The sequence below is a fragment of the Procambarus clarkii genome, chromosome 69 (genome assembly GCF_040958095.1).
Source record: "Procambarus clarkii isolate CNS0578487 chromosome 69, FALCON_Pclarkii_2.0, whole genome shotgun sequence".
In the NCBI taxonomy this organism is placed as follows: domain Eukaryota; kingdom Metazoa; phylum Arthropoda; class Malacostraca; order Decapoda; family Cambaridae; genus Procambarus; species Procambarus clarkii.
In genome coordinates, this window is record NC_091218.1 from 19,875,041 (window position 1) to 19,899,895 (window position 24,855).

At 37.8% G+C, this 24,855-nt stretch overlaps 2 protein-coding genes across 8 annotated transcripts; both read left to right on the forward strand.

Moving 5' to 3' along the window:
* The first annotated feature begins 1,504 nt into the window (after positions 1-1,504).
* Positions 1,505-10,065, forward strand: LOC123772103 (D-aspartate oxidase). 3 transcript variants are annotated; one of them, XM_069311159.1, is made up of 9 exons: positions 1,505-1,677; positions 2,257-2,415; positions 3,252-3,315; positions 4,499-4,687; positions 6,207-6,429; positions 7,461-7,531; positions 7,784-7,901; positions 8,896-8,997; positions 9,222-9,361. In XM_069311159.1, exons 2-9 carry the CDS (start codon positions 2,289-2,291, stop codon positions 9,225-9,227), a joined length of 900 nt encoding a protein of 299 aa, XP_069167260.1. In that variant the 5' UTR covers positions 1,505-1,677; positions 2,257-2,288; the 3' UTR covers positions 9,228-9,361. The 3 variants fall into 3 exon arrangements, with proteins under 3 accessions (XP_069167260.1, XP_045621013.2, XP_045621014.2); XM_045765057.2 differs by having other exon boundaries at positions 1,508-1,677; positions 9,309-10,065; XM_045765058.2 differs by lacking the exon at positions 2,257-2,415 and having other exon boundaries at positions 1,509-1,677; positions 9,309-10,065.
* Positions 10,066-11,331: 1,266 nt separating this feature from the next.
* Positions 11,332-23,852, forward strand: LOC123772102 (uncharacterized). 5 transcript variants are annotated; one of them, XM_045765053.2, is made up of 11 exons: positions 11,332-11,477; positions 12,888-13,051; positions 14,863-15,011; positions 15,467-15,626; positions 17,163-17,293; positions 17,757-17,980; positions 19,283-19,380; positions 20,864-21,009; positions 21,986-22,507; positions 22,728-22,857; positions 23,063-23,852. In XM_045765053.2, the coding sequence occupies exons 1-11, from the start codon at positions 11,464-11,466 to the stop codon at positions 23,767-23,769; spliced, it is 2,445 nt and encodes an 814-aa protein (XP_045621009.1). In that variant the 5' UTR covers positions 11,332-11,463; the 3' UTR covers positions 23,770-23,852. The 5 variants fall into 5 exon arrangements, with proteins under 5 accessions (XP_045621009.1, XP_045621008.1, XP_045621012.1 ...); XM_045765052.2 differs by lacking the exon at positions 11,332-11,477 and adding an exon at positions 11,530-11,647; XM_045765056.2 differs by lacking the exon at positions 11,332-11,477 and adding an exon at positions 11,652-11,763.
* The last annotated feature ends 1,003 nt before the right edge of the window (positions 23,853-24,855 follow it).

The following is a 24,855-nucleotide window of genomic DNA, read 5'->3' on the forward strand; positions in this document are numbered from 1 at the left end:
CTTTGTAGGAGTACAGGTTGTATAAACACACACACACTGCCTGTCCCGCGACACAATGAATTAATAATTATTATTATAAACCCTCGGAACCGCCTACCCGCCGAAAGTATAAATGCCAAATATCTGCTGAACTTCAAACTCTCCCTGGAAAAAATTATCAGGACAAACTGAGGACCTTTGACAAGTCGCCGGCTTCCTGTCCTCGTCGAAGCCCCTTGAGTGTTAGTGGCCCTCAGGTAAAAAATTCAGGTATCTTGTCCAGTATACTGAGTAGTGGTAATAGCATCTAGAGCATTCTAGATGGTTAGCTCAGGCAGAAGTAACACCTCTGATCTGCCTTGTCTAGCCGCACTTTACATCTCGCTTTGAATTGTGTATTATGATTCCTTGGTCCTTTTCCTTTGTTAATTTTGTAGCTGTGATGTGGATTGTTACGCTCCACATGCAAGGTCTTGCAATTTGTCGATATTAAAAAGTATTTGCCCGTCTTCTGCACCTAGAAATAATATATCTGAATTATTTTAATCTATGCCCGAAACGTTTTTCGTAATAATGTGGCTTTAATATACATATTTTGTAACAACTAATTGTTACAACTTCTCTGTATCGTGGTTAATTAGTTGTTACATAATTATATCTTTTGTATATTTCTTAAACTTTAATTATTATTATGACTGTATTATGCAACATTTTTATTTACTGCGCGCTTGGCAAAAGCCTCAACTTTATTTTGTTGTTGAAGCCTATTATATGATTGTTTGGGGGGGGGGGATCCACAACAATTTAACTCTGGCCTCCTTTATTAAGTATATTCATATACACCTATCTGGCTCCAGAGACAAGCATACGATAGTTTGAGTGTAAACATTTATAAGTGGTGAGAGATGGTAGCAGCGTCGCCAAGGTCATCAGCTTGTTGCTGGTACTCTGTGTTAAGGTGACATCTGCCAACTCTCACTTGAGTTTCAAATTCACCTTAATTATGGTCAATATGTGTAGTAACTATTATGTGACCTTAGAAGGGAATGTAACCTGGTGCCATTAACGTTAATATGTAAGTATATATATATATATATATATATATATATATATATATATATATATATATATATATATATATATATATATATATATATATATATATATATATATATATATATATATATATATAGAGAGAGAGAGAGAGAGAGAGAGAGAGAGATGGCCATGTATAGCCTCTTTATTACAATATATAATATGCAGTATAATTGCTCTTCGGTTGAAAAATAATTCAAGTAGTGGCTAACAGAGATTATGGCTTAAAGATACATTAGATCCATAGAGTATGGTTTAAAGATACATTAGATCTAGAGATTATTACATTGAAACTGCAGTATTTGAAATAGTGTTTAGATATGGCATTTGTGCACAGTGGTAACAGAGGATATGATTGAGGTTCTTATGCCGTGGGTTCAGAAGACCAATATTACACTGCTCACATGTATTGTGTACTTTAGCCTCTCCACAGCCACCTTGTGCCAGGGATCACCAGGCTGCGTTGCCAGTCTTCTGCATCGCCTTGAGAGTGCTGTTAGTTCTTCAATGATACAGAGGAGAAATCACTCGTTAGAATTAACCATAACACTAACAAGAAACCATTCCAGCATTTGTGTTGCTCTTGGCAACATATCATTCAAGGTATTTTAAGTTGATGAGTGAATGTGTAGTCTTTCCGTAGTATAGTTGGCTTCGTTCTCGACTCAGAATCGGGGTCCCGGGTTCGATTACCAGGTGGGACAGAAATAGGTGGACATGTTTCCTTTCGCCTATAACCTCTGTTCACCTAGCAATAATTAAATAGGTACCCTGGAGTTAGGCAACTGGTGATTGATATTGTCTACCAATTAAGAAGTGTTACTTGTTGTCTTGGGAAAGCGCCAAGCCATTACGACTATATAGCACTTGGAAGGGGTCAGGATAAGGATTTGGGAAGGGGGGGGGGAAGGAATGGTGCCCAATTAAAATATATTATGATACCTGCAACATTATATAGTATAACTGACTGGTAACTGCTCAATATGTGAAGGTGTATTGATGTAATAATATGCATTACATTTTGTAACTAGCTCATCACGATTGTAACTTGCTTAGCTAAATGAATTTTGGGATTCAGTCCCTGAATTTATTATATATACGTCTGTAACCCATTTCCACTACTGCCCACAGGATGGGTATGGGGTGCATAATAAATGAACTTAACTAAAAACACTGTTGCAGGAGTAGAAGACAAGCTCTGGCGGCAGCAGGCGATGGTGGTGCGGGTGGTAGTGGTGGGCGGCGGGGTGAGTGGTGTGGGCAGTGCTCTAGCCCTCCTCCAGCGTCTCCCTCAGTGTAGCCTCACCATTATAGCTGAACACTTCACACCCACCACCACAGGTCAGCTGGTGGGGGGGGGGGCGTGTTTTTAGCGGTCAAAGGGCAACAGGTCAAGGTCGGAGATCAAATACTTGGATTAAATATGAAGCCCGGGGTTAATTATGAAATCAAATTTTGCTCTTTTCCGCTAAATCTGAAGTAAACACTCGACTCCCAATCAATGTTTCAGTTTGAGGGAAAGTTAGAAGACAACTCTAGTTAGGATTACACCAAGACGCAGTTGGTGCTTGCCCATCAGTACTTATACTTACTATAAATTTATCAGTTTTTTGGAGCCCCGATTCCTAGCCATTTATAGTTTTTTCTTTTTATCTAATGTTCGCGCACTGTTATTTACTCTTAAGGCTATGATAGGAGAAGTCTTCCACTGCTTATTATTGAGCATTTCACGTGTTGGCCAACCTAGCAGTATATAATTATTTCTTTGGGTTAATCTCACTCGTATACATTTCCAACTTTCATCCATGTCTTTTTATCCTAATTTGTCTCATAAAAAGAAAGTTTGCCCTTTTCCACCTTGTCTACGTTCAGTCGTGAATGATCTTGAAGTAAGTAATATTGAGGTCAACTCTGTTAATCTTATATCAACTGGTGGTAAAATAGGACCCTATTAACGTAAAATGTTCATAATCTATAGCATCATTTTAATTCTAGCAGATTGAGTGTAGTACGTTTGCTGACACTGTTTTGTGTCTGATTGCCAAAGTTGACACCGTGCTTATTATGTCATGGTCAAAGTTGATGGCCAAAACCAAGCTTAGTGTCAGCCAGACAAATACATCAGCTTGATGTTAACCTGTATGCATTTGAGGTCAATTTGATATTGTGACCAACAGGTGACGGAGCAGCAGGACACTGGGAGCCTTATATGAGTCCTGGAACTTCAGAGGAAAAGATCATGTGAGCCAAAAACTATCTTCTCTTTATATTGCTGTGCGACCGCACGGATTAAGTTCCAGCTCCTGGACCCATATACATTACCTTCAATCACCTGACATAAATAAGCTTTATTATATAAACTTGTAAAATTATGAATAGACTCACCATCTACGACTTTCTCTTAGATTCTACTTCCTCACTGCAAGCTATTCCTGCATTACTCTGACCCTCCTGGGCGCTCGACATTCATGGATTCTGGTTCTGGTCTTTCCCGTTTCAAAGAGTGTCTTTGTCTACTCTTGTTTGTTCCAAGGAGTATTTGTATGTCGTGATTACATATCCTCTTGTTCCGTCCTTTTCTAGTATGGTGAAATCCTGCTTATAGCCTCTTCTCGTAATTCTTGCCCACAAGCTTCAATGCCAGCCTGTTGATAACTCTGCACTTTTTTGTTTCTTTATGTGTTTGGTTAGGATTAGAACTTCAAGTTGGATCTTCGTACTCAAAGATTGGCTTTAGATACATGTTGCATATGATCCTGAATGACTCCTTATACATGCAGGTGCCACTGATAATATAGAGTTTAGGGGGGCTTGTGGAGATGAGTTCTGTATGATATCTTCTTTCTAAGTCCTTTCCTTTACAAGTCTTGTGAAGTTGTTCCTCTCCAAAGTCTTACATTTCCTCCGGCCTCCTTCCTTTCGAATCAGTCTTCATTATTGTTTTTTCTTGATAGGGGTTGAACTTCAGGAGATACTTAATGGAGCTCGTGTAAATATTCCTGCAGTTTTTTTTTCCAGGAATAAAATGTATACTAATACACAGGTTTGGGCAACCCCACTTCTTCGAGGTGCAAATTTTATTCTCACCCGGACTTGCATCTCAATTTTTGTTTATCAATCTATTCGCCCTTCTCTTTTATGTATTTTTGTTGTTGCTGTATGTGTGTGTATATATATATATCTAACTACTTTCCTAATGGCACTTACCTAATAGAGTTAACCGGGCCACATTTCAGCTCCTTAGCTTCTTCTTTCCTGTTGTCGGTCGAATGATGTAATGATAAACAACTCCCTTTTCGATTTTTGCTATACTGTATTTGATTAATGAGCTGTGAATAGGTCTAGCTTCAGGATTCTTCTTCTAATTCATGCCAATATGTACTCCCTCCTGTCTGGTGAGGGAAATTCCTGGTGCGGCGTATAGCCAGTGGTCCCGGGAGACATGGGAGCTGTTCCGTGGGTGGTGGGAGAGTGGGAGGCAGATGGGCGTCTCCCTCGCTTATGGAGAAATCATCAGTCGCGACCACATGCAAGAGAATCCCTGGCGACATGTACCCCTTGCGTACCGAACCCTCACTGACGCTGAGTGCACTAAGTACGGTCCCCAGTACCGGTAAGTATTCTTATCTACAACTACACTAGCTGCCTTGCAAAGTTGCAAATCAAGAGAGGCCATTTGCCAACCGAAATGGTTTGAGAAACCAGTAAAACTATTTACGTGCAGCTAGTTTTGGCAACTGGCTTATGTGATGAGCATCCTCCATGATAATTCAACAGAGGAATGCATGCAGAGTTAGCTGCAAGTTAGCTCTTCAAGCACTTGAAAACCCAACATGCAAAATAGATACTAGGAATATTGTAACATCAATTATATTCATAATTAATGTATTGATCAAGTTTCAGAATTTCCTGTGACCATCTCACCTAAGTGTTGTCCAACCTGATTATACAGACGGCAGCTAAAATTGCTTGTAATAAACCTGAAATTTCAAGAAACTTAAGGCTGATAGAAGAGCGATCACTGACACTCAAAGGGCAGAAAGCACTAGTATAAAGAATTATGATAGTGAGAACTATATGTACGGATATAATACATCCACCAGACAGTGACATTGTAATTGCCAGAGTTAGGCTTGTGTGGGGTAATCCTAGCAGGCAGTATGTGCTTATTAATTAGTGAATATTTATTTTGTATTTTTTAGTTTACTTCAATATAAATTATGATTCTAAGTGGACTGTATTTTAAATTCAGCCTGCCTGTTTTTACCTGCATATAGTGGATGGTAAATGTGGACAACTTATCCCACAATTGATGGTGATATAATAAGCTATAGACATTTACCGTTTGCTACATATAAATTATACCACATATGGTGGTAATTAGACTACAGTATTTGTTAATACTACAATTTATTGGGTTAATATAAAGTAAATGGGTAGCCTTAGCTGTGATGGATGTTATGGCCTGTTTAGGCTGTTCCGTCATCTGTTAGGGTGTGGCACATGTGGTCCTGGGTGTACCTGGTAATGGCGTCTGTAAGGGCAGCTAGTGTATGCAAGAAGTCATTGTTTCTTGCAGGTTGTCAGCTCAACTAATATCTCCAGATCACGAGCTTACCTGCCGATGGAATGGGCTATAAAAATGGTTCCATTAACATATAAAGTACAAGAGTGACATATAACAAATGGGGAATTATGTATAAGAGACTTAGCTTACCCTGTTTTGGGGGTTCTCGTCCATTATAACCGGACTACATGACATATAATTATAAAGGCCCATATAAATTATGTTAAATTATATTTTATTTGTAGACCGGATACAATATTTCCCGAAGTTGATGACGTTACTATGGCTGGATCACTATTGGGCTGTCTAATTTGAGACCTATGTAGTGCCACGTTTGCTAACCTCAGGGAGTATCCTCTCGAGGCTGTTTTTTTCCTGTTTGTAACTGTTTCACTCATAGATATTGGAATATATGCTCATTCTCTACCCAACATTTTTTGGTGCAGGCTAGTACACTAGTAGACTTACATTTTCAGTTTCGTCATTCGAAAGATTGTATTGCAACTTCATACAGAAGTGGTCACATACATCCAGCAGTTCATCTTTCATCTTATCATCACTGCAGATCTGGCTACACCTTTGGCACTTTCTCGGCGGAGGTATCAAGGTTCCTGCCGGTGCTGCTGGAGGAGGTAAAGGAGCTGGGAGGTCGCTTGGAGGTTCGTCGTCTGTCGTCTCTGACAGAGGCGGCACAGGAGGCAGACCTCGTCATCAACTGCAGCGGTCTTGGAGCCAGGGATCTCGTGCCTGACCCAGCTGTCTATCCCTGCAGAGGTCAAGTCATGAGGGTCAGTGTCCTATCTAACTGTGGTCAATATTATTTTTATTATTCTTGGAGACCTTTCCTATGTTCATTCGTCTTTAATACACTTCTTTACAAATATCGTCTTAAACCAGAAATTGATGTTAATGCTCCTATATGTGTCGGAGATGCTATCATTCGAGGGACATCCTATAAAAGTGCAGCATACTTGAAGTCCCCCCCATGTTTTTAATAATATATATCTTATCTAAAGAGATTATCTGAACTGATGTTGTTAGTAGGAAATCAAGGTTCCTTCTTTTTTTGTTATTACAGACAAAAGTACGTGTAAATTCTTGATAATTCCAACTGATTTTGAGTTATCGTAAATTAAACTACCTTTAACCAATTTAAAATACTGTATATATATAAAGAATTTCTTCCAAAAAATATTAGTAATTGATTATTATATAGCACTAATTTAGCAAATGTATTAGGGTTAGGAAGTAATTATTAATGGTTGTTACCAATTTTCTCAGGACTATAAACAATCCTTGAGGGATAGATATATGCATAAATCATTTATATTTATTGACCTAAAATTATGTAAATATGCTATTGTAACAATTCCAACTTTAGCATTATCAACCTATATAACTATATCATTAAATTGGTGCCATCTTTTGATTAGATGAACTTATAGCTAGTTTTGTATCTACACTTTGTAATATTTCATATAGAATAGGGTAGCACATTGCTGTGTATACCTAAGCTTGTTAATAAAAAAAATTATAATTACTTTTAATTTATGGTTTTCCATAATCGAAGAGAGGAAGGTTGTTGAGCTTGTAGAGATTCCTCTAAATTCCTCTACAATTCCTCTATAGAGATTCCAATTCCTCTGTAGAGATTCCTCTACAAGCTCAACCTTGTACTGTACCTGTACAGATTTAGAAAAAAAAGAGCCCAAATGTAAGAACAACTCTCCTTACATCCATAAAACCTGAGAATTTTGTAGTTCAGTTCTAGTTTTGCTTCTTGTACAAAATTCTTAATTTTTGTACGGTTGGTTTTCAGGTTCGAGCACCGTGGGTGGGAAGGTTCCTGTGTGACGAGTCTGACGAGTCCTTTGCCTACATCCTCCCCAAGTGAGTCCCAATTATCTTCTCCACTCACAACATGTGTACTAACTAACTTATATCCTCCCCAAGCGAGTCCCACTTACCTCTCCCGAGGCCACGCGTCCTAGCCTATCTCACAACCTAGCAACGATACTGTTTAAAAAACTGAAATATTGATTTACATACAAATTTAAGTAATAATGATAATAATAATTATTATTATTGTAGTATTAGTAGTAGTAATATTGTAATAATAATGAAATATTATGATGTGACGAGTATTGAGACGGTAGTGGTAGGAGGAACCCACCAAGACGACGACTGGCGGCTGGAGGTGGACCCCGCAGACTCCAGAGTCATCTGGGATAACTGCACCACTCTCATGCCCTCACTCAAGGTTCTCTGCTGTTATTTGTTATGCTCTGAGTGTTCTCGCCACCGGCCGTTAGCTTACGTTACAGTGACAGGTAGAACAGAAGGATTACAGAGAGTGTTTAACTACATCCCAGAGGATGTTGTTTAACAATGTTTTTTACAGTTTACTGAATCTTTATTTATTTATTTATGTATTTATATATTAGAAGGTATATTGGGTTTATGAGAGTACACAGCATTGATGATTTTACATTCTTGCAAAGATAGATGCTCAATTATTCATCATAACCGATTGTTCGCACACAGGCGGCTAATTTACTGTGCACCCTATACTCATCCTATGAGCGGTAGTTTATTATGCACCCCATACTCATACCGTGAGCGATAGCACAAAGAATTACAAAAGGGTGAAATTTTTCTCAATCCGACTTCAACAACAATTTTGACATCATTACATCTAATGTGCACTCCAATTTACATTGTCATTTTCATAATTGTCAGCTACTAGCTGACAATTACAGTCAGCTAGTAACAGACTTCTTTCACTACATCTTGTATGTATTAACAATAGATTATTATATATATAGGAGGTATGAAACTTTGTTAATGATTAAATAGTTTTCAACATTGGTTTTCACAAGGAAACCCGTACATTGAACATACACATGTTATTCATTAACTAGAAGCGAAATATAGATATACTGCAAGCATTTCACATATTTTATCATTTGCAATAAAATGATTTGATATTTCATGCAGCATATGTGCAGTGTTATCTCTAAATGGCTAAATTGCTAGTATAAAGAATGCAATGCTCTAGTCATTCTAGTGTGTGTCTTGTCCACACTTCACTTCATCTAAAACTCAGTAGAAATGTCTGGCGATGCAGCCTAATCCCCGTGTACTCACCTATTTGTACTCACCTATTTGTGCTTGCGGGGGTTGAGCTTTGGCTCTTTGGTCCCGCCTCTCAACTGGAGTGTGGGTTGTGGTTGTCTTAGTGTTGTCACCTGCAGGCGGCGGTGGTGGTGCAGGAGTGGGTGGGACTGCGGCCTTGTAGGAAAGGTGGAGTTCGTCTAGAAGCTGACCAGATTAAAGTAGACTCACGAACTGTCCCGGTAAGTTTACAATTTGTGCCAAAACGCATGATAAAGTGTGTAGTTCTGTATCTATAATTTTGGTTATAATATACCGATACTAATACAGTATGTGTATATTCGTATAGTGCACTGTTACGACCCTGGGTTCATCAGTGGAAACCAGAGGTCAAATTGAGCTAAATAAATGACTATATTATTTGAGACGCTTGTTCACGTGTCTCTGTTCGTATCTTCCTTGCCAGACGTAAGACGAATCATTTATAACATGCACACTCAAGCTGTGATGGAAAGATGGTGACAATAACCATGGGCGTGACTATATACTGCAGGTGGTGCACAACTACGGCCACGGGGGATGTGGGATCACAATGTTTTGGGGGTGTGCCAGTGAGGTCGCCCACATAGCCCGCGATCTCGTCCACAGGCACTACGGACTACCCTGCCGGCTCTAGCAGTCTATGAACTCCTAGCAAGCTAAATACTTCGCCAAGAAGCTGTTCAAACTTACCCACAGGTCACAAACTCTACGACTTATCCAGCGTGCTCGTAGCCTTTCTCCTGATTGATTTTACGGTGTTGCCGCCAGCGACAGCAAGCTTATTGTGCACCCCATTCTCATCCTGTGAGCGGTGGGGGAAAACAAATATCATAGAGGATATAATAATTGTCGTTTGAAGTGAATAGCTTATACTTACAATATTATAAGCACACGTTATATTTAATTATAATGGTAGCTAGTAGCATAACACTCCAACCTTTATATATAATTACTAATATATCGTTTTCTAAGGTAAGCAATGTTCCAATTGAGCATCTTGATGTCACTATACTTGTTTACATTACAGTAATTGCCCATTTCTCAGTAATTTTGAATTACTGGATTTCTTTTCATGATATCTTCCAGACAACGATACTATTCATTATGCCTTTGAATTGTGGTTTCATCCAAGTCAGGCAGCGCCAAGTCTTCCAGTATGAGGTTAATTTTTATGGATTACAAGCTTCAAACATCCAGTAACACGAATACAAATTTGAATTCGTATTCAAACATGAATACTAATTTAGTAAATCGATAAAACAATTCAACTAGTCTTTAATTTCCCACTGATTACTACAAATGTGCTTGCCTAGATGTGTTTGTGGGGCTCGAGCGCCAGCTCTTGGCCCCTTCCTCATAGACACATTGCAGATTGATATACATTTATGAAGCGACTTGCCTGCGTAACATTCAACTACTGCAACGAGAGTCATAAACGAGCACTTTACACCACAAGTAACTTATAGAGCATATTTAATTTAAAATGAAATAAATGTGAAAGATATGTATGCAATCAAAGCTCCCGAGTGCATGTTAAAATTGTAAGATATTAACCAGACCACTTCTTTAAAAGATCCAATGTAATGCAAGTAGGAGTCACAATGTAATACAAGCTCAACAAGTCACAATGTAGGACAGAAAACAAGATGTTCTTTCACCATACTGTTATCAACCTCCAGCCTCTCCAGCGCGGAACCTCAGAAGAACGTATAAATCCACGATGGACAACATTGATTATGAGTTACTTTAGTTCGTTTATTATGGGTACCCCACTTACCAAAGGGTTGAGGCCAACCCCTTTTTGTCATTAACATCAATGACATAGAGGAGATTATTACAAACCACATCATCAAATTTGCAGATGACACAAAGATATATGGTAAAGTGGGAAATAATAATGATATTGGAGCCCTACAGAGAGTTCTACGTGAACTCCACAAATGGTCAGAAGACTGGTAAATACTTTTTAATATCGACAAATGCAAGATCTTGCATGTTCAGGCATGATAGGGCGGATCTCTCACATTATGCCCCTCATTTGGTCCTGAGGCGGGACCAAAGAGCCAGTCAACCCCCGCAAGCACAATTAGGTAAGTACATTATGCATGTAGGACATAACAACCCACGCAAGTTTCCAAAATTATATCATTATATTACAGCAGATTGATGAAGAAAATGACCTTGGAGTCAAAATCCACCATTCATTAAAGTTGCACAACAGGTGGGAGCAGCAGTTAAAAAAGCTAACCAAACTCTTGGGATAATCAAGAGTACTTTTGACTATAAGGACTGAGAACAAGAAATGTTTTTTTCACCCTCAGGGTAATTAACCCATGGAACCGCCTACCTGCCGAAGCCGTAACTGGCGAAACTGTTTAATTTCAAAATGCCACTAGAAAATATTATCAAGGCAAATGGGGGGGGGGAGACCTTCGACAAGACGCCAGCTTCCTATCCTTTTCGAGGCCACTAGTGCCACTAGTGGCCTCTGTCATGGCCACTAGTGCCAGTGGCCTTCAGATAAATTCAGATAAAAACCCATGGACCTGCCAACCCGCCTGAGAGATGGATGCTAGATTCCAAACAAATCCTCAGGAATAAGTGAGGGAGGGGTGAGATATTTCACAAATTACCAGCTTCTTGTCCCCGTCGAGGCCACCAGAGATATGCTAGCCCTCAGGTAAGTTCCAGTAAAATCAGGTGAATATATTTTACACGATGCACTCTAGAATTTTTATATGATGCCTAATGTATGATGTGACGTCACACTAATCCGGCCCCAGACGGCGGCTGGCGAACACCTTCAGCGTCTGATAAAATGGAGTCGCTGGAAATAAGCTACAAAATCCCGTGAGTAATTATCTTACTACTCATTAAAACTTTGTAATCCAGCTGTGCGGATTTGTTGTGCAGCAGGAGAGGCGAGATAGCGCGTGCTGGAGGAGAAGTTGGAGCGTGTAAGAGTGGTAGGTGATGGACAAGCCAAGAGTTGCCCCAAACATGTTTGAGTAAACAGTTTGGGGAAGGTAAACAAAATTTGGTAGCTAACCATCTTGCTAAGGTCGTGACTGGCGGCCTTGGCTCTTATTGTTGTTACATACTTCACCTGCACCACTTGGGTAGTGGTGTTAGGGAGCTGAATGTTTGCCTCGAGGCTGTCAACTCCACTGTTGTACATTGGGTGCCTAAACGCTTCTGTCCTGCTACAGCAATTAAACCTGAGACGACTTTTTCTTTTCCTGGTAATCAGCCGTGCCCTAAGAAGATCAGGAGAATATTGTGATAAGATACAGTAATCAGTAAAGGTTAATTATTATTACAAAATCTGTAACTAGTCTGGGAAGATTGGGCATGTCTCTTTTTCACCTAATGCTACTATTCACCTAGCAGTAAATAGGTACTTTGAGGTCAGGCAACTGTTATGGGCTGCATCTTGGGATAGGTCACCAGTAGTTAGTGTAGGTGAACCTCAGTAAGCCTTGCAGGGTTTCACTCCATGGCTATGTGAGGTGAACCCATAAACTGAAACATAGGATCTGCATTTTTGATGGTACAATATACTGTACAGTATTTGTATAGTGCAGTGTGCCATGGGCTGTGTCCAAATATCACAGCATCTAACACTTGCTTCCAACATACCCACAGTTCATAGCTTAGATAATGATTCATTATGCATATATTTAATAATACTCGAATGTACAGTACTACCGGGACCGAAAAGGTCCCAGTAGTAGTTAGGTTAGTTCTCGACTCACAGTTGAGAATTTCATGTTTGAATCTCGGGCGGGTCATAAATGATTGGGTGCATTTTCTCTCGCCTAATGCACCTGTTCACCTAGCAGCAAGTAGGTATTCAGGAGTCAGCTTGTTGTGGGGTTGCATCCTGGGTGGGGTCTATAATTCGACCTTGGGGGGGCAAGTGGGGACCATATAAGCCTAATGTGTATAAACACATGAATTATTATTTCTTAATTACTGCTAAGAAGTGGTGCTCCTCATGTTATTGTCTACTTGCCAATGATGTACTAAGCACACCTCTTGGTGGACGATAAGTAAAATTCATTAATTTGTGGTTTATTTTATTTTTCAGAGCAGGGCAACAGCTTGCTTGCTACAGTTGCAATGCGGTATTTAAGGATGTGTTGTCTGCAGCCGAGCACACCCTGGAGTGTATCGAACCTTCAACCCCCATAAAGAAACCAGAGTTTGTGGCAAAGGAAAAATGTACCCCAAATAAAGTAAAGATACCAAGACGTAAGTGTAATTATTTAAGGAAACCGATTCACAAGTTGTCTGGAATTAATCACAATAAATCACACTATTTACAACAAATTACAGCTTGATTTCTGTTAGCACACATTTCTAAGTACGGTGAGCTTAGGTTTTAAGGTATTTTTGGGTTTTAGTTTAGGTTTTAAGATTACTTTGGAGAGTAACTCGGTAGTAACATCGGTAACAGATCAATCAGAGCTACCGATGTGCTTTAATATACCTACTAATCTCTCTCGTCTTTTTTTTTTTTTTTCTTGCAATGTACCTGTTAGCACTTCATAAATTTTGCTAGAATTCACCTACTTAAAATTATATGTTGGATTAAGGACCTGCCCGAAACGCTGCACGTACTGTACTAGTGGCTTTACAAGAATGTTAACACCATGCTAAGTATCCTCAGAAACCCAATGTACCTTTTTGTATATACAGTATATAAATAAATAAATAAATAAAAACACCTCACAGTGCACATTCTGTACCATGTTAATCTAAGGTTCCATTGTGTTGGTTTAGGTAAGGGTTGGGTGGAAATAGGATGACTCATCATGTAACCATTTAGAATGTAATATAGGGGTACCTCGGTTTAAGAATTTAATTCGTTCCTGGAGACGGCTCGTAATCCGAAAATTCGTAAACCGAAGCTAATTTCCCCATAAGAAATAATGGGAAATGAATTAATCCATTTCTGACTACCCAAAAACTTCACTTCAAACTAAATTTTATACCTAATTCATCCAAATCTACACTACTAAAGTATGTTCAAGTTATTATTTACCCTTGCTGATGACGCGTGTTGGCGTATGGAAGATGGTGAGGACGGGGGGAGGAGGAGAGGTGTTACTGTTTGGAAGGGGAGTCCCCTTCCATTATAACATCAGGCAGTGAGGACATCACTGGTGTGCACTCTCTGGCACGTTTTGCCTGCATGTGGCTCACTGCTTGCTTGTCTTACTAAGGATCTGTCTAAAGACACTTGTTTTTCCCTACATTTTAATACTTGTCTGTAGTAAGACATCACATTGTCATTTAAAATGTTAATGCAATGGCCTGCTACAGCTTTATCTGGGCGAGTTTTTTCAACAAAACTTTGAAGTTCTTCCCATACTTCAAACATTTTCTTAATGAGGAAGGGACATCCTCTGCTGCCTCTACTCGCAACTATTTTCTTACGTTGAACCTTACCACTGGCTTTCTTGGGACCCATGGCGAGATATATAATAACAATTTTTATGCTTAAGTGGCCAAAAATCCGACAAAAAACTGTAAATCCTTGTGAAGAATTCAGGCGGGATAATCACTTGGCGCGAGGCACTGGTAAACTGAGGCGCAATCATCGTGCCACCACGCACTAGGTCAGCCCGTACGCGTATCAACAAACTCGTAACCCGATGCAATGCTCGTATCCTGATGCAAATTTTCCGACCATATTGGGCTTGTAACCCAAAAAACTCGTAAACAGGGATGCTCGTAACCCGGGGTTCCACTGTAGTGTGATCCATCTTGTTTGCTTGTACTGAATGTTCTGAAGAAATTTTCCTGTGAGGTACATTAGCAGTTGTCCACTATCTTATTGGTTTTTCACATGGATTTGAATTTATCCTTAACTTTTGAATAATAGTACAGTACTAGTATATATAATTTGTGCTACAATTGCAAGTGAATTGGTATAGTATGTGTACTGACATGAAATCGTTACTGAGAATTGGGCTAAATAACCCATTATTTCTTTCCTTCTTTACAGTAGTTAATTTGATAGGCAACAAATTGTTGTTAAGACAAATTTTATTTTCCAGCTCCAAGAACTTGGATAAGGGAATATGAAGCTATACTCTTGAAGTGCATGATGGAACATGTTAATGTTATTGGAGAAGCAAAGGCGAAGGTCGGCAAAAAACCATACACAATTGTCATGGAAGAACTAGCAAAGGAACTACGAGTATCTGTATGTTACTCTTACATTTATTATTATGTGCAATATATAATATTAATTGTTATTGGCAAGATGAATGTTCTTACTACAATCTTTGATGAAATAAGATATATTAACCCATAAAGCCACATATATTAATTTAAGAACTTGCACTAAGAAACATTTTGAGAATTTTGTGTTGGACTGGCCTGGATATGGCTAACACTCAGAGTACAGTAAAGCAAGATTAGGTTTGTAAATACTGAAAGCTCTTTTACTGGTAATTTTGGTGCAGTCCAATGCTGAATACCGAACTTACCTCTTCATCTCAGAAGGGACACATGAAAGTAAAAAATACATGCATACTCTACTATAACAATACTGTAATGCTAATCACATTAATTATAATTTATCTTGCCAGATATCATCTGGATAATGTGAAAAAGATTTGAAGGTCTTAATTAGAAGGAATCTTTTTTTTTTTTCAGATTGGGGAATGGGTTGACAGGAAGTCTATTATAAAAAAATGGTTGGGCTTGTTGCGGCGGGTCAGGAACTTCGATGCACTCCAGAAGGGTAATCAAATGCTAGGCTACCTTCATCTTGATCCTCCAGAGTTTTATGGATCTATTAAAGAAATTGATAGAGGTAAGTAGAGATAATCAATATTCTTAGCCCTTGAACCATGGCTGGCATCATTTGATGTTATCCTAGGCATTCATAGCTGACATCATTTGATGTTTTAGTTTTTACAGTACTCTTTTGAATATTAAAGTGCAGCCATAGGAGATGAGGCTGTCGTTCACTGCTTTAGCACCAGTACATCTACTGCCATGATGAGAGATGTGTGTGCTTAAGCTCCTGATATCATGTTAATCACTCTACAGAATGTTGGCAAATAGCACTCACTTTACAAGACCAAACAAAGGTAAATGTATAATTTTCTATGCTTTAATTTTCAGTCATTTTCAGTGAGATATAGTGATCCACAGTGCTTACTAAGGATCAATCACTCGCTCAGTCAGACAGGAATGTGTATGTATGTCACCATTGCTACAGAGATAGTGGCATCCTAACATGCTCTTTTAAGTTGCTTGGGAGATAATAGAAGAAATATCAATCCAGCCAGGATATCAGCTATTTAGAGGCTTTGTTCTCAAGCCCAAGCTTAGCAGACATCAAATACACCACCACTGATATCAAATGCAAGCTTAACACTAATCAAAACAAATATGTACTTCTCCCTATCACTGTTAGGTGCATCACTACTGTGGCACCTTCACTGATCTTACATCTGGACTGTATTAGCAACAATGTTAGGCTGTCAACCAGGTATCAACCAGGTATCAACCAGGCTCTTGTATAGATAAGTGTTGGTATTCTTGAGTTTGGTGTTAAACTGAAATATTGGGTATTCATCAGGTTGGCTAGTTATGGATTATTATTCACTGACTAGATTTGAAATTTATGTAACTAGCGATGCTGTTCCCAAGTTGGAGAGTCTCAGGGTTGAGACGATCTAATAGCTCTCAATGGTTATTTAATTCTATTTTGTTAAGGTGCTGTTCCATGGGTTTGACATTTTACTGAGAGACCAGCCTTTTTCTGTGTGGGAGAGGAGCAGTAGTCTATTTTAGTTTGCAAATAAATCTGTAGGCATAAGCATTGGAGTATGAAGCTTGAGATTTGTCCACAACTGACCCAAGTTTGTCCATCTCGATGGGTAAGGAATGGTAGGCAAAGATTTGTCTTTGTTGGGAGTCTGTATACCACTTAACAAAGTATCTTCTCACTTTGTTAAGGGGTATTATCCTGTTTTATCAGTTTTTGGTATAGATTTCCACAAATTGAAAGGGGCAGCAACATGTAAGATTTTATTTGGGGGTCAAAATCAAGGTTACCATATAAAGTTAGGGGTTTGCATGGTTTTGCTTTAGGCATGCACCCTGTTGGTATAAGAAAGGTTTCACCTACAGGCTTGTTACATATATAGGGTATCCACCCTACACCAGTTCAGAAATAGAGAGTAGACATGAAATTGAAAATCTTTCTTGATCCAACTAATTGTAGTGTAATATGTGATTGTTAACAATGAGCCTGTAGTGAAAGCAAGTGTAGAATGTCTGATGCTTATATATCTAAATATTTTCTATCATTTTGGTGTTCATTTTACTTTTATTTCAGAAATCCAAAAGGTAAAACTAAGAGTACAGCGGGAAAGAAAACAGAAAAAAGATAAAAATGAAGATACAGAGGAAACTGCACCAGAAAGCACCAAAAACAACAGTGATAAATTTGGAGTGAAAGACTGTAAGGTATGGAAAAATACTGTATTAATTAGTTGAATCAAATCTGAATTATTATAATAGAAGCACAAGGAGACTTGGTTCTAAAAGTTCAAAGCTCGAAAAAATTAATTAGGTATCATCTGACATGAGAATCATCTTCAATAGAAATATTGTTTGTAAATAGGATTTGTTCTTGATAGGTTGTTCCTGTAATGTACTATTGACACTGTCTAGTAGTAAGATTATTAGAAGATTGCCTGATACAGTAGTACTAGTGGTGGTTGAAAGGTTGACTGAAAGAGTGCAATAGATTGTTGATTTTTACTGAGCTAAAATCACTCCCTTAGGTAATGTCCTGCTTTCTAAGATATAGTACAGAAACAGCCAAGTCAGTGTGAATTCCTCATCCTTGATGCAGCATGTGTCTTTTCAAAATTTGGCTATGTAAACACATTTCTCTATACCAAACTAATTAGTGCTATTATTTCAGGTGGAAGCTGATATCGAGTATATTGTGGAAGGTGGTACCCATGATCGAAAATGCATTGAGGTGGTTGATGTTGCAAATACAATGATGCGCAAAGATATTGTGATCTCAATTTTGAATCGGCTAGAGCAAGGAATTTTTACTCCTGGAGATATTGCACAAGAGTTTGAGATTGATGAGATTTTTTTGGAGCTGATAAAACAAAGAAAGGAAATCATTATACAAGGGTAATGATGACATTATTTCCTGTTACACTATAGAGTATTACTCAGTGCAGAGCATTATGCTTTCATTTGTTGTTTGTCATCTTGTTAATACTCGAGTCTCCAGCAGTTATCTTTAAAGACAGCTACTTTTTTGGGTTGCCAGATTAGTCTACATTTATCAATGTACAGTATATCATTCTTGGCAAAATAAGGTGGATTCTATGCAACAAAGAACAGTATAAAACATGACCACAGTGTAATTACTCAAAACATTTAGTTCATTTAAATATATTTATTTGTATTGAACTTGTAAATTTTCTGATTAAAGCATCTTAAAGTTTATTAGAGTTAGCTAAAGTTAGCTATTGATTTTTCTTACAAAAAAAATTAGGTAACAAGAAATGTACTGTGAAGAATTTGTGCAGCAATAACAGTTTACCTTAGAGTTTCATTCCCTGAAGGTCACTCTCAGGGTAAAGTCAGCCATAACTGGATAATAAGTAGTTGTATGTGCCTGAAAAAACAGCACCAGCTTCAATGTATATAATGAAATCACAAACTCTTCAAATATACTCCAGCAACATGTTATAACATGATAGGTATAGAGAAAGAAGGTAGGAATAAACATTTAAATGATAGATTTCTCATGATTTTTTCCATGCTTTATATGAAAATTCACTGTCCATCTCTTGACAACAAGCTCTGTTATCTGTTTTATCTGTCATTTGATGGAAGAAACTCAACCTGTACCAATGCCATAATTTTCTGCCAGTCACTTTCATTCAGTATACTCAAACTCAATTCTGTCTAGAGCCCTAATACCCTACCCAGAGCTCCCCATTAGGAAGTACTAACACTTGCACCATCACCACCCCCCACATTTTGGTCAGATTCATTTATCACCAACACTGCTCTACTTGATAAAAGTGATGGGTGTGACTCCATACCCATCACCAGCCTTTTCCTCACTCCTTGCTGTTAGTTGCTTATTTCATCTTCTGGTGGATAATATTCAAGATTACTTCTTGTAAAATATTTGTCTTCACTAAGATCTTCCAACTTTTGCAAAGTCTGAGATTTTTGTATTGCATTAATGGTCACTTGCATGCTTGCACTCTTGCACTGTGTAGTCTATGAACTTGATGGAAGAGTATCAGATGAGTGGGCATTAGAGCTACTTGCAGATGCCCAGGAAGGAACTAAAGCACCCAGGATATTTTTTTCCCAAAATGGCAGATTTCCAAAACCCTCATAAGGATGGAACTGTAACTGTACAGTAATATTTGAATAATTAAGTTTAATTAAAGTATTTTCTTATTTCAGAATTGAAAGGTGCTCCTTGTGTCACCTTTTACTTATTAATAAGAAAGATCTGGTATCACATGAACTACAGTGTTCTGCTAAGAATAACTGGGTCAAAAGTAAGTAGGTTTTATTATTGTAATTTGTTTAAAATTTATAGTTTTTTATATATTTGTGATTTGAGACTGAGAGGCATAGGGTACTAGGATGATAGAATAGAGAGATATAATGTCATTGAAGTTTAGAGCAAAAGTGTGTGCTTGTAAGATAGAGAAGAAAATAATTTTATGGTATGGTCTTGAAAAATGAATAACTTGTACAGAGAGTGGCGAAGAAAGTTACTATGGTTGTGCTTTAGGGTAGAAGGACGACAAGAAGGCCTATAGCAAATACTGTATAGCATGTAAGTACAATATTTGGATAAAGTATGAACATGACTGTAGAAGTGGTTTATTAAAGGGAAGTGGGTGGTAGGGAACTGACTTTTGTGACTGTGTGTGTGTAATTACCTTAGTGTCATTACAAGATGAAAGTTACTCTCGTGATGTCCCGTCTTCCTTATAATCACTTAGGAACTACCAAGATAGTTTTAATATCTACCACCTTCTCACTTAAATTTTTCCAACTGTGTGCAGCTCTGTTTGCAAAAGAAAATTGTCAGATTTTTCAAGAACCTGTGTTTCCTTAGTTTGTCTATGGCCTTTTGTTCTTGAAGTTGCAAGTTTAAAAAATTCCTTTTTGTCAACCATGTTGATTCCGGTTACAGTTTTATACCAAACCACACACACTAGAAGATGAAAAGACAATTGACTTGATAATGGTCCAGGACGGATCAAAACATCGTCGTCTTTTCATCTTCTAGTGTGTAGTTTAGTCATTGGTATATTTAACTCTTCAAGACTCTTGTAGCTTTTTTTTTTTCTCCACTTCTTGAAGCCATTTAGTAGCATGTCATTGCACCCTATTTATTTTATTGATGTGCTTCTTGAGATATGGACACCATACAACTGCTGCATATTCTGATATGCCTAGCAAATGTGGTGAACAGTTTCTTTAGTATTTCTCCGTCCCTATATTTAAACAAGATTCTGAAATTTGCTAGTGTAGCATAGGATTTTGTCATAATATCTTTGATGTGATCTGATGACTGTTTAACATGTAGAACGAACCCATTTCCCTTTCTTTGTCAGCTCTTTAATATTGTTTCATGTGATTTACTGTGTAAGTTGAATGTGGCCTCTTTTTCCCAAATCTACATATCATAATGTAGCATTTATTCACATTTATTTTATTCACTTATTTTGTCTAGATCATCTTAAAGGGAATGACAGTCATATGGCTTTTATTTTCCCTAGTAATATATCCTGTTCATGTAACTCTGTATCCCCTCTGGTAGATTGTTTATACAGTTTAGACAATAAACATTACCAGCACTAGCACTAAACCTTGTGGTCCTCTGCTAGTAACATTTTCTAGTTTAGAACATTACCATTAACTACTGCTTTAATTTTTCTGTCAGAAAATTGTTTACCTATATTTGCTACTATTGATTTTAAATGCAGATGACGATATTGAACTGAGTATAATCATTTCTGCACTCAGGTTGTACAGATGACAGAGTTGACAATGACAGTTTCCAGTTTTTCCCAGCTACAGTTGAACGACTAGTTCAGCTTGTCATAGAGACCAACCCACGTGAAAACAGAAGAAACACTTGGAAAAAAATTGCATTTCACCTGTCTGGCCTCGTAAGTTATTCTGTTGTGTATAATACTACAGGATGGTACTGCAGTTTCACTGATGGATAGATATTTATGAATATAATCTGCAGTTTGAGTATGCTTGTTGTACCAATGGATTCTCACCAGAAAAGATGGAGACAATGTGATTAATAAGTAAACAGTTAAAACACTGTCAGTTGACATAAATGTATTTCTGGGTGGGGATCCACCTCGGTAGCTCTCCCAAGTTATAACACTTGGGCTAGGTTATTGCCTATGGCAATTGGCCCAGACTTTTGAAACCTACCCTTACATACAGTCAGCCAAGACCAAAATCTTGAAAGAACTCTTCTAGAAAACATAAGCCTGGCAAAACAAGCCGCTGCTTGAGAGTTTAGACCTTGAAACTTAACCACGTGAATTTCACGTGACCGTGAAACTGTCACATTTTAAATGTGACAGCTTTACAATTGAAGCTCTTGTAAAAGTCTTAGGGCAGAAATGCAATGGAAAATTTGTTAAACTGATAGCTGGCTGGAATAATCTCATTACACCACCCTGTTCATATTTCAGTTGTTTATAAACTTTACACTCCCAGTACTTGTTACACTCCTTGTAGTTATTATGCCCTATATAATGACTAAAAAATTTTGTTTTTATGTTGAGATTTATTAGCCTTAGAGAAACCATTACCCATATGCAACTGAGCCATACCCAATGATTTTTTTTTATTTAACAGTTCTTTCAGGTCATATCTGTCGGTTTTGATTCTCATATGGTACCAGGCCTCTTTGCCTCTCTCTAATTTGTTACAGTGTTACTTATGTGAGGTAACAACACTGGTGCTGTATATTCTCATTTGTTTTATGGATGTACCTACCTTCTCACCACCCAAATAATGCAAAGATCATTCTCACTCAGTGATGGTAAAATCAGTCTGTCAGTCTGTGAATTATTTTGTACTACTACTGTTTATTTTAATGTATTATTTATTTATTAACAGCAAGATGGTGTGACAGTGAAACGCTGCAACCAGAAGTGGCGCAACCTTGTTAATCAGTGCCGGTCTTATGAACAATTGGATAAGTGGGCCATAGCTCATAATTATACACACTCTAGACCTATGCCTGAATTCTACCATTTGATTATGCCATATGTAAGTGCTTCAGAGGGCAAAAGGGCTCGACCCTCTCTTGATGAAATTCGAAAATTCATTTCTACAAGCAAGGGTGTTGGCAGAGATGATGATGGTAGCTGGGATGAATCCAATAATTTCAATGATGGTGGGGATGAAGACAATGATGAAAGTCCAGGAGATTATGAAGACCCTGATTTAAATGATTCCTGTGATCACCTTGACGAGGCTTCCAAGTCAAAATCCACACCAGAGCCTCCTAATGATGAAGTTTCTAATGTAAAAATGCCTTCCCAATCACACACACTATCAGATCCACCAAATGATGTAGTTACCACTGTGAAGTTGCCCACCAGATCAAAATCTGTATCAGATTCTCCTAGTAAACAGGTAAATATTTGCACTATTGTAAAAATGCTTGTATAGATATTTTGGGTATTAAATAGCATATTAATGAACATTTTACATATTTTAATTACTGTACTGGCATATGCAAATTTTTATCACTTTCTCATAGCCTACTGGTCTTGTCAGAGATATGTATTACATATCTTCAATCAACACAATTAAAGCCTCTTTATTTTTTCTCTCCTTGGTATTTAAAAATAAGTGCACTGGAGAGTCGAGCAAAGTTACTAAGCCTAAAGTGAGTGATCCAGGTGATAACAAGGCCCAAGAAACCATCAAGAATCAAGCAGAGCTCATAACAAAGTTTGGAACCAAGTTGGATAATGCTTTAGGTATGTATTAATTAACATGGAAATGTTAAATAATATCTTGTTGCCAAAGGAAGAGAGACAGTACTCACTATGTATCTGACCATTCAGAGACTCATTAAAAAAGCATTTTTTATTAATAAACTTTTAATTACTACACTTTAGATCAAGTATTTGTGAATTTTATACTAATTGGTTATTGATTTATCACTTGAATTTTTTTTTACAGTTCTGCTGAGAGATATGGCAAGAGAGAATCAGCGACTATGCAAAGTGGCAGATACAAAATCAAATTCTAGCATGGCAAATGTTGTGGAGAAGATTTGTAAGGTAATTCAAATGCAGTTAGAAATGCAAAATCAGATGATGAAACGCTTTGATATAATGACAAACATGTGGGAACGTCATCATCAGGAGAATCTAGATGTTATGAAGACACTCATTGTGGAAATAAGTCCAAAAGCTGCATCTAAATTATATGTTAAGAAGAGTACAGAACAGACAGCAAACCTAAATCAGTCAAATAACAGCACTACAGTAAAATCAAAGCAGGTATATGTTCAAGAGGGAAGTGAACCAGACCAAACTTATAACAGTAAGGGAATGAAACCAAGTCAGACATACAAGAGGAGCATCAAACCCAAACAGACAGGCAAAAGCATTAAGACTGACACAACAAAACTGCATCAGACTTGTAGCAGTAAGCAGACAGAGACAAATCGGCAGTGCATAATTATGACTAGAAAACGAGGTCGACCTGGCAGCAGTGACTCTGCAAAAGTAGACAATATAAGCAACACACAGACAACAAAACTAGATGGCACATGCAATAGTGTGACCAAAACAAGTCAGGAAAGTGACAGTAAGACAGGGAAATCAGAGGATGAAATGCCAAATAAAAGAATAAAAAAAAAGAAAGTCATTTATGACTATTAATTCTGTACAATAGTTCATAATGGAAAGTTTTTATTACTGTAATTCTGTGAGATATAATAAATACAAATTTTATTATTAGTTCACCTTGTTTTTCACTTCCATGGTGTAGAAAGGTGCATTAGGAAAGGTTAGAAAAATATTTGACATATATGGCTAAAGATTATGAGCATGTAAATTAAATACATACTCATAATGATGTATGAATTAAAAATGGTATATTTGCTAAAAATAAAGAATAATTCTTCAAGCCAACCCCGGTTTGGTGCCTTCTTTTGATAATTATTTACTCTTCAAGCCAACTTAACAGTGAAAGACAAATAATCTATCAATAATTCATATTGAGTAATTGGCAAACTCAATGGTGTCACCTTAATGTGGCTAGGGGACATTTACATGCTGTTTCCAGGTGCTTGAGGGTAACTTCTGCTCCCTTCTTACTTGCTGGAGCTGTGTATAGCAATGGCACCTGTGTTTGGGTCATTGGATCCATGAAAACTATGGTATTGAGATGAAATTTGTGTCCGGTGCCTGGGTAGGAATTCTCAAGTTCTGCCCACAAGATGGATATGGGGTGCATAATAAATGAAATGCTGGCATATCACTTTGTTATCCTACACCAACTCATCTGTAGCTTGACCCTAAATGCTCGTTTGTTTATAGAGTTTATTGTTAGATATCATTAGGGATCAACTTTGTCAATCAAGGAATTGCTCCCCAATAGGAAGAAAACCCACTGAGTTGTTCATCCTGTCACTTGTACCCAGACACAGCTGGGACTTGCTTAACTGTCTCAAGTGAACAGCTTCTAAAACAAATGATTAATATCTGTCAAACCCTTAACATCTTATGTTATCTTGCGGGTGCAAAATGGGGGAATCTTTTAATCAGAGTATCAGTATTTGACAAAGTAAGTAATTATCAAAAGAAGGCACCAAACCGGGAAGGCTATGTAGCACCATCAAATACGCAAAATAATCAGAGGGCGCTAAATATCACCAAGGATGCCAATACGAGAACAAGAACGATATCAAAAGTATCCGAGTCACCAAGAATTCTATCGAGGGACAGGTGACCGCGAGGGGCGGT